The sequence below is a fragment of the Asparagus officinalis genome, chromosome 3 (assembly GCF_001876935.1).
Source record: "Asparagus officinalis chromosome 3, Aspof.V1, whole genome shotgun sequence".
In the NCBI taxonomy this organism is placed as follows: Eukaryota; Viridiplantae; Streptophyta; class Magnoliopsida; order Asparagales; family Asparagaceae; genus Asparagus; species Asparagus officinalis.
In genome coordinates, this window is record NC_033796.1 from 62627585 (window position 1) to 62638479 (window position 10895).

Sequence of the window (10895 nt, forward strand, 5' to 3'; positions counted from 1 at the left end):
TTGTCGAGCATTGATTTTGGTTTTGGAGCTTCGACATATTTGGATCATCTTGGTCATAGATTGTCGACTTCTGCGTGTCGAGATTTTGGATCTGGTGGAGCTGCTTCAGATTTTGGGTTGCATCGGATATTTAGTTACTCAGCATTTGGTCACATCGAGGATGTGAGATTTGATTCGATTGCATGTTTGGGATTCATAGGTTCGTTTGATTATCAGTTAGGAGCTTCTGATTTTGTTCTGAGCAGGTGTGTCACATTTGACTCTCGGCAAGTGGAGAGTGTTGATCAGATCATTGGGATATCACAGCGAGTGGAGGGTGATGCTACTTCACATTGGATGGGAGATTACTCAACATACTCCAGATCATACTACATCGTTTGGGATCTAGCTGAGGTGACACAGTGTGGAGATCATTTGGATTTGGATACAGATGATGAGTTGGTTTTTGATTCGAGTGCAGCTGGTGGACATGTTTTGGATACGACCATTGGTTCATCTCAGATGAAGGTGTTTGATTTATTTTGATTTGGGGCCATTGAGACTGCTATCAGTTGCAGATCCGTTGGTGATATTGGTGAAGAGTTGTAAACTTTTCTATTTGATTGAGGGTCTTTGGAGGCCGTTTGAGTGAACTACGTGAAGGCTTGATTCCTTGGGAAAGAGGATACGTAGGCAGTCATTTATGATGCAGTCGGTTTGATGAGTTGATACCGACATTTAGAGTTTGTTCGTATTCTCGTTTGAGTTCTCGACTTGTTGTGGATTGAGTCCGTTATCGTGCATTTGTTCCACTTCGTACTGGACGCAACAAGTGAGATGTTTGGTTGGTATTGGTGTCGGCTCAGTTTGGAAAAACTTCGCCGATGTGGAGAATTGTTGGATAGTAGGTTACTAATATGTTTACTAATTTGTTTTGGTAATAGGTTATTGGGATTCTTAATCTGTTTTGGTAACATGATTCTAAATCTGTTTTGGTAACGGGTTATTAGGATTTCTAATCTGTTTTGTTTTTTATTTTAGAATTCCTAATATGTTTATGATTTTAGGATTTCTATATATATGGAACAATTGGAAGAGAGAATTGAGAAGAAAATTAGGGATATTTGGAACACAGAAAAGATGTATTTTCTGAGCTATTGGTTATGGTTTTATTTGGAGAGAATTAGAGATTTGTTGGTGAGATTAATTGGTGAGTTTGAGTGATTTGTAATCTCAGTTTGTACTCTTCTTCTCTATTAGTGAAAAACCCTATCCCCTTTTTACCCCGTGGACGTAGGCAACTTATCGAACCGCGTTAAAATTAGTTGTTTGTGTTTGCGGTATTGATTTGGTTCGTTTGGCCTTCTCTCGACGTTCGTTGGATTTGATTTCTCGTAACACGTTGGTTTGGTTGTTTGGCTTCCGCAGCGCTCAACAAAACATACATATTGTAACACCAAGAAGAAATCTAAAAGCTTATAGTTATTGTTTGGCGGTTTATAATCTACTCGAAATATGTTATGAAACACGTGAAAATGAATTATAATGCAAAAAACTGAATTATATTCCAATTGATCAAGTTGTTAAATGTGCTCTAATTGTATTTGTTGTAAATTTTGCCATCTTTCTTCACAGTTGAACTGAATGAAAACAACGTTGAGATTTTAACAAGGGAAGGAAATATTTTTGTTCTGAGGGAGTGGGTTTTAATGGTCATATCATTTGAAATTTGAGCTTATGTTTGGTTGGCAAATAAGTCAAAGCAAATAATTATAGGAAACTTATTTCCTATGATTATTTCTTTTCCCTAGTTTAGTTCACACTTTGAAATGAAGAAATGAGGTGATATGACACATTCTTATTGGGTGATGTGACGTAAAGTTTAGGAAACTCATTTCATGAATTTTGTTGAGAAAATAGGTAGAAATCATCAAAATTCATTTCCTCCCCTTGTTTTCTTTTTCTTTGATTTTCAAGAAACCAACCAAAATAGGCGGATATGAGCTGAGATGATCTGTAGCTAGATAAAGAAATTAGTAAGTAAAAAGGGTTTTTCAACGTCAGTTACCCACATCTGTCCTATTTTGAAGCTAATACTTCATATCTTCATATTTTTAAATTAATCTTTTAAATCTTTTAGCACATATGGTCACCGACACTAAATAGGATCAGGATTAGTCCTGACTCAAGTCGTTCCTAAGCCAGTTCTAAATTAAACCGGGAGGACGCTGGTCCAAAGAAAAACTGATTTTATAACCTTTTATTGGCCTAAACAAAATTGGACCATGGTAGAAGTCTAAGTTTTGTCGAATAAGAAATAGCCCGAATCTGGGTCAGGTTCATTACTAACCAAAATTCAAGAGATTGCCTGAAGTGTTTCGAAGTAAGTCCCAACTTCTCCATGTTTCGAAAGTGGTCTTCTAAATTCATTAAGGCCCCGTTTGGTTCCCTTTTTTGGATGGGTAAAAGGGGAGAAAGCTGCTAAAAATGGCAGCTTTTGACAGCTTTCCCCTAAAATCACCTTTTATAGAGGTGATTTTGGGGGAAAGCTGCCAAAAAGCTGTCATTTTTGACAGCTTTCCCCCTTTTACTCATCCAAAAAACAGATCCAAACATCCCCTAACTGTTTTGAAATTAGTCTCCTAAAATTTGCTGACTAGAGAGACTAATTTCAAGACGCTCGAAGTACGAAAGTTGTAGGTGAGGGGCTAATATTGAGAATACCCCAATTTATATACTTGCCCAAAATTTCCCCCCATCAACAGCCCATTAGCCCATGCCTCAAAAGAACAAAATTTCAAAACAGCCCCAAATTTTTTTTTCAAAATCGACCCATTTTTTTATTTACCAAAATCGACCCGATTTTTACCACGTGGGCTTAATGACGTTCCTAAACAGTCGGGGTTGGCAACCCCGACTGTTTAGAAGGGTGTTAAATCCTAATTAATATCGTTAAACCTAAAATTTGCATGTCCTAAACAGTCGGGGTTGCCAACCCCGACTGTTTAGGAACGTCATTAAGCCCACGTGGCAAAAACCGGGTCGATTTTGGTAAATAAAAAAAAACCGGGTCGATTTTGAAAAATAAAAATCTCTTTGGGGCTGTTTTGAAAATTTGTTCTGCCTCAAAACCCTCGTTAAACCCTCTATCAATCTGCTAAAAACTCGCTCCCCTCTTCAACCTCATCGGAGGGTGGGGAAAAAATGCTCGCGACCCCCAAAACCCTACCTCCTCCTCCGCCGCCTCATCCACGCGCGCCCCTCAAAGCCTAAATCCCCTCCTCCTCCACTCCGCCGCCGTCACCTCCGCGCCCCCTCAGAAGCCTGTCCCCTTCACCGTCCACGGGTGACGTGGCAGGACCCTACAGCTGGATGTCGAACTCTCCGACCAATCTCGATGCGCCACAATGGACATCTACATGGAGCAAGAGGAGAAGTACACCGAGGCCGTCATGGCTCCGCTCGCCGCCGACCGGCTCCAGCGAAAGCTCCAGATCGAGATGCGACGAGGATGGCGGGAGATTCTTGCACGACGCCGGTGAGGTGGGGCCCGTGGCTGTATTATAGGAGGTGGAGGAGGGGAAGCAGTACCCTGTGCTTTGCCGGAGGTCGGCGAAGCTGAATGAGGAGTTTGTTTCGTATAGTGAGGCGTCGCCGGGTTTGATTTTACGGGCGGGAAGAGGATTGAGCAGAAGATTGTGGATTATAATGTGGAGGCAGAGAGGTTTGGAGGTAAAAGATGCAATCTTCGTGATATTTTTAGGGTTATTTGCATTTTAACACATCAAAGTTTTAGTTTTTATTTTTATTTTTATAACTTTGATATCCTGAAGTTCTATTTGGACAATGCGATAACTCAAAGTTTGCAAATTGACGTTAAGTTGACAATTTGATACCCAGAGCCCTAACTTTTTTTTCTCACTTTCCCCGAACTCAAAGAACTGAAATTTGATAAGACAATTGTTTTTCATTCATTTTTCTATGATGATATTCTCTAACAAAACTATCGCTTTACTTTTTTTTCCACTTTGGGGTATTAAATTGTCAAAACGGAAATTCTGCTATTAAAAATTAGAATAGGGAGAAACTTTCAGTCAAGTGCCAATGACCTTATTTTTAGGGTAATTACAGAAAATTTGCCTAAGGTGTGAATGATTGACAGAAAAATCTCTTAACATTTAAAGTGATAATTTACCCCCTTTCGATTTCTAGTTAAATAATAAACAAAATTTGGATGTAATTATCAGTTTCCGAAATAATAATCTTATATATGTTTATGTCACAGTGCATACAGTTGTTGTGGCCAATGATGTTATCTTCTGCATCAAAAGTTAGTTTTATAGAAATTGCAAAAGAGGCGTTCAAAATGTCATATTTAGAAATTTAGGGCGGAATTTTTTGTCCATAATGTGAACACTTAGAAAGATTTCTGTTAGTTACCCTCTTTTTACCTAATTGTTGGATATAATATAATAAATTTACCAAGTGAAGAATGATTGCGACCTTGAGCTTGAAAATTTGTGCTATGAAGGATCATGAACTTAGAGATGTAAACTCAATCACTTGTGATAAGTGTATTGTTTCACCTATAATTTGTATTTTGTACTTTAAATATAGCAGAAATGCTGTACATATCTGTTGAGATATAATTGGATTTATGTAAATTGGTAGTTTGCTCAATAGCATATTATTAGACTTGTAGAATTTCTCATCTTAAGTTCATATACTGACTGAATTAATTCTTCTTCGTACCTCCTAGAGGATGCCTGTATTCCTTGTCTTTCATGACCTCGGCATTTGATTGCTTATCCTTCTTGGTGTTTTGCCATGTTTTAACTTATGAACACATCCTTTGTGTAACAAAGAGACTCGTGGACAATATTATATTTTTAAGCTAGTCACTTCAAGTGTATCTAAAGAATTTTTGTGCTGAATTCCAGTGAATGTCATATGATCGTGAGCCTATTGGTGGTAGTGATCTTCACTTTAGATCTAGCAAGAAAACTTGCTATTTCTGTTCAAATGGATTTATGAAATTTCTAATTCACACTCTTAGACTAGGTCTGTAGACTGACTTTTAAATTGATGTTCACAAAGGTGACCTTAGAATAAGCTGGTTACTTTGATTAGTTCAAAGATACCTCTAACAGGATGCTTTATTCTTAGCCTTTACAGCATCATCATTTGTAATAATCCTTGCTGTTTTTACGGTGAATACATCTTGTACCCTTCAGTAGCTGTCTCAGAAAATTCTGCTGCACTGCATAACATACATACTTTCTCCATGTTATACAGGAACATTGTATCAGTATTGCGTGCTCCCATTAGCACATGTTCATGTTGTCTGTCCAATTTACAGGATACTCCTATGAAGAACTATCTGAGATATCTCCGGACCATCGTTTTCTTGCATATACTATGTATGATAAAGATAAAGACTGCTTCACACTATCTGTAAGGGACTTAAGTACCGGTTCACTATGTGACAAACCCCATGCTGATCGGGTTTCAAATTTGTCATGGGCAATGAATGGAAAGGCATTGCTATATACAGTCACAAACAAGGATAAGAGGCCATTTCGGTGAGTATATTGAAATTCCTGCATTTAGATTCCTTTTATTTTCCGTAATGATGTAATTAAATATTTCCTCTGCTTAGGATATTTTGTAGCATACTTGGATCCAGTAAGGATGATGTGTTGATTCTCGAAGAATCCGATGAGAATGTGTATCTTAACATTAGAAATACCAAGGATTTTCAGTTTGTTACTGTAAATATCTTTTCAAATACTTACTCGAAGGTATTGCTAAATTTCACATTTGCCATATTGGTTTCATTTTATATATCATCATTTCAGTTGGAACTTTCTTTGGTAGGTGTACTTGATAAACGCAGCTGATCCCCTGTCTCCAATGAAGTTAGTGTGGGAATGTGAACCTCATGTTCATTGTATTATTGAGCATCATCGAGGATATTTATATATGTTTACTGATGCTCCTAGGGGAGGTGTACCTGCTAATTCACACTATCTCCTTCGATGTTCTATTGAAGATTCCAATTTGAGAACCTGGGAGGTTAGTATGATGCATGAACAAATTTATCTTACGGCAATGCACATGGATTATATGCCCATGTACTTTGGTCAGTGGAGTATGTGTTACTATATATTTGTTTTCCCCCATCTCTTCCGGTTGAGTGATAAGAACTCATTCCTATTAAGCCGTAAAAATTAGATTGAATGAGTGTAACATGCTTATCTTTTTACAAATGTGAGAAAATCCGAAATATTGGTACAAAAATTGAAAGGTTGAGTTTTCAGTGCTATATAACTATTTGAGCAAGTTGTAGTTTTAACTTTCTATTTATTGGTTATGTGGCATGGTTTTAGCTTAATTACAGGCAAGACGTGTTTGCTGTGGCGCCCCTGAGAAGGATCCATGTAAATGTTAACAATGTCAACCGTGGCTTGGCAATCAAACATGAAAGCCAACCTTCTGATGGGAAACTATTCCCAACATTTACAGGCTGGTGGTAGGTAGAGAAACATTACCTTACTGGTTATGCAACAGAGGGGTAATTGATACACTTCTCTTACAATAGGAAAGTCTAGATTCTAGAAGAAGGCAAAAAGACAATAAAATTTGTCATTGGAAATTTCATTGCTTGCATGATATCGGTATGACTATTGTTGTTTGGGAGGCACCAACGTGATGGCCTCATTTGCCAGGCACTGCAATTGTGTCCTACATGAGGAGCCATCACGTGGTACTGCAATCCTCTATTTTAAGTCATTCTCATTAATTGATGCTGGACCACGCTGACAAGAGGGACAGGGAGAGATCACTGGAATGACATAGAGTAGTTGTGGGGCTAAACGAATATAGGTATGAGTCAGGGCCTTATGTTTTTTATCCCAACTGTCCTTATCTGACTGAGGAGTTAAGCTTTTATATTAATGTGGTTTCAGATAGCTGTAGATATCATTTAGCATGTTCTGCAAGCTAGTTTCTCATCTGTTGTATATATGATGTCATTTGCAAACCTACAGCTCTTAGTTTTCTAACATCTTTTCTCATACTTTGTAAACCATTCAGAATGTAGTTCTTGAGGAGCCTGGTATTTCAATTGAAGATGTTGACTTCTGTGATACGCATATGGTGCTAGTTCTGAGAGAAGGCAAAAGATTTCAGATTTGCTCAGTGCCTTTGCCCCTAGCAGGGTATGGCAAGGTGAGTTATAGCTTACTATTCTGTTCAGCTGTTATAGAATTTCAGGCTGTGTCAGTAATAGCTTTGACCTGATATTGTGCTATATTTTCTTTATAGCATATTGTTTTGAGGCAGTTTACTGTTTTATCAAGCTTTCTTAAAGATATCTTATAGTTAATTGGAACTTTTAGGTTGGTGTTTTGTTTATTTATGTATCTGATGGTTATCAAAGATTTTTATGTGCATGATACATTTATTAAAGTTGACAGTTGACGTCTTTTCCATTGTTCAAACAATCATGACTTCTTTGATTGCGCTGCACTGTTCTGATTACAGTGAGAGATAGAATGAGTAAATCCAGAGCATTTAAAGAACGAATTGATGGGCGAAGAGAATGATGATTTCAGCTTAATGTTCATTTTATTTTTGGGTTAATTGCGAACACACCCCCTGTAGTTTCAACGAGTTGTACTTACTACCCCTGTAGTATGTATTGTTGCGTTTAACCGCTGCGAACTAAACTTTGTCTAAGTCTGTTAGATGTGGGTTGCATCATTATATAATCCCCAAAATGCGCTTACATGGTTTGAACTTTCGTTTCTAAATTTTTTCATTTGAAAAAAGGGCATAGAATCTCTCTCTCTCTCTCTCTCTCTCTCTCTCTCTCTTTATGTATCTGATGGTTATCAAAGATTTTTATGTGCATGATACATTTATTAAAGTTGACAGTTGACGTCTTTTCCATTGTTCAAACAATCATGACTTCTTTGATTGCGCTGCACTGTTCTGATTACAGTGAGAGATAGAATGAGTAAATCCAGAGCATTTAAAGAACGAATTGATGGGCGAAGAGAATGATGATTTCAGCTTAATGTTCATTTTATTTTTGGGTTAATTGCGAACACACCCCCTGTAGTTTCAACGAGTTGTACTTACTACCCCTGTAGTATGTATTGTTGCGTTTAACCGCTGCGAACTAAACTTTGTCTAAGTCTGTTAGATGTGGGTTGCATCATTATATAATCCCCAAAATGCGCTTACATGGTTTGAACTTTCGTTTCTAAATTTTTTCATTTGAAAAAAGGGCATAGAATCTCTCTCTCTCTCTCTCTCTCTCTCTCTCTCTCTCTCTCTCTCTCTCTCTCTCTCTGCGTGTGTGTGTTCTGCTTTTCACATCAATTCTCTCTCTTTGTTCTGCTCTTCACATCAATTCTCAGTTTCATTCTACTCTTCAAATGGTACAATTCCAATCAATTTGTGAACACAGAACGTTCTCAACTTTCATTTTAATAGCAAAGACACCCCTTGTGATTTCAATTTAAGTGCAAAGACACCCCTGTTTTTTGACTTCAGATGCAAAATAATTCTTCCTCCATATTTACATGTATATACTCCTGCTACAGTCTAAAAAAAAGACAAATTCAATTAAGTGGATTATTGCATTCCACAACAAAACATGATTTCGCATGATGGTTAATAACTAAGATCAATAAATTCACATTCATGATAATAACAAACAATAATCCAACAAATCTTTAAGCACAAAAAACACCCATTCGTAACTGGTCAATAATAATACTAGATTCTTACATATCATATGGTTTCTTACAAAAGATACTACAAAAACTTTGTACAAATTAACTTTCAAAAGCAAGAACCTTGCAAGTCTTATTGCATAGTAGTTGTCCCTTTAGAATGTTCTTTCAGTTTCCCCCTTTCATTCACCACACCTGAAACTGTTCCGCTTCTTGGTGGGATAAAACCGGTACAACCAAGGTCCCTCCCTGAGCCTGACAAGAAACCCACATTTCTTCTAGGTATTGATTTCATTTTTTGCCGGGAGCCTCAGTTGGTTTTCTAACATCGTCGGTTATTTTCCTCTTCTTTGTTGAGGGGTTTACAAGTAACAAATTGTAACAAGTCAGTAGCAATCATAATGATTCAAGTACATTCACGAAGATAGAAGCGTATTTGATCAGATCAAGAGGCATGTTACCATACATTATAACCCTTTCATATAGAGTATTAAACATGCTTATATAAGAAAAAAATATCAAATTAGTGCGTGATAATTATGAGTTACTAATAAAAATAATACCTTTTCTCACTCTAAATTGTTTTGTAGCTAACTTGTTGAGAATGCCACAGTCATCCCACACTAAACCAAGACAGTGATCACCCTCTTTTGTTGTTTTCTCCGCTGGCCTGCATGATCCATGTGTAGAAGCTCCTTCTTCTCCACATTCTTGTTGATCTCCATCTATAGTCTCTATAACTACCATTTTTGCATCCTCTGACATTATGACCAAGTTGTGTCATTTACTACATCTCATCATCTTATATTGCCTTCTAAACCCACCCTTCTTCTCAGTGTCTTTGTCAACCGCTTTTATCCTGTTCTTCTTAGGTCTTCCTAGTTGTTTCCTAAAAGGTGGTGGTAACACTCTGTCCTCTTCAGAAACTTCAAGACATTGGTTTATTCGGGGAACTGGGTATATCAGCCTATCATATGTCTTCTTATATGTTTCTATAGCAAAACATGAGTCAATGTAATTTTCAAAGTGTACTCTTTTCTTTATAATTGTCGCAACAGAGTGAATACAGGGCATTTGAGGGCATTCTACTGATTTGCCATTGTCCACAACTACATAGCCTTGTTTCAAAGTCAACGGACCAAACATCATCATTGTGCTCTACCTCGTATTTCGAATCTCCAACATGATGTACATTACATTGCCTACTCTCATCTCCAACTGTCGGCAACTTATTCATGATTCTCAGACATATTTTTTCCTCCCATTTCACCAAACTCTCTCTTTTGGTTTGAAGCCTTCTCATAACAAGCCTTCTTATTGTGTCGAGCAATGTTATTATAGGCTGGTCACGTGCTTCTAATATCAACTTGTTCCATGACTCACTGGAATTGTTAGTATCCGTATCGCATTTCACATGTGGATGAAATTTCCATCTAGCCCAGTTATCAACATGTTTTGCATCTAGCCATCGATATCTTTCCTTGTGCTCCTTCTCAATTTCTTTCTTTGCTTTGTTGAATTAGACTTCTTTATACGAACATGCCACTTTCCAAATCTTATCTTTTAGTGACTTTCCACATTTAAATTTATCCTTGAAATTGGCATACGTATGGTGCACACAAAAACGAACATCGGCGTGACCATAAACTTTATCAAACACGACCAACAATCCCTACATTTCAGAAAATTATGTACATCAATTAACTTTTAAATTGAATATAATTTTCTGAATATCATATGTATGAGAACAGAACATGTTTGTTTCTGTTCTGAATTGAAACACAACTTGCGGTTTCAGTTCAGAACAGAAACCAAGTTTCAGTTCAGAATGGAAACCAAGTTTCAGTTTAGAACTGAGTTTCAGGTCAGGACTGAAACCTGTTTCAGTTCTGGGTTCAGCTCAAAACTGAAACTAGGTTTCAGTTCTTAACTGAAACCAGGTTTCAATTCATTGGTTCAGTTCAGAAATGAAACCACATTTCAGTTCTGGACAGAATTAGACTGAAACATGGTTTAGGTTCATAGTTTTAGTTCCATAAGATGAAATGGAATGTGTTTCAGATTATGCTCTATTTTAGTAAAAAAAGTAAAAGATAGGTTTGCTAGCTTTCTGTTGATTGGATATGAATGTTAGCCCCCGCTCTTCAACTTGACCTATGGCCTCCATTAAAT

At 37.2% G+C, this 10895-nt stretch overlaps 1 protein-coding gene across 1 annotated transcript in view; it reads left to right on the forward strand.

Annotated features, from left to right (window-relative positions):
- The window catches only part of LOC109834247 (dipeptidyl aminopeptidase BI), a 26523-nt gene continuing 18812 nt past the window's right edge, over positions 3185-10895 (forward strand). The window contains 8 exon segments of the mRNA XM_020402225.1: positions 3185-3548; positions 3551-3628; positions 3631-3711; positions 5339-5561; positions 5639-5780; positions 5857-5897; positions 5982-6054; positions 7075-7209. Coding sequence (XP_020257814.1) covers positions 3377-3548; positions 3551-3628; positions 3631-3711; positions 5339-5561; positions 5639-5780; positions 5857-5897; positions 5982-6054; positions 7075-7209 — 945 coding nt within the window. The 5' untranslated portion in view covers positions 3185-3376.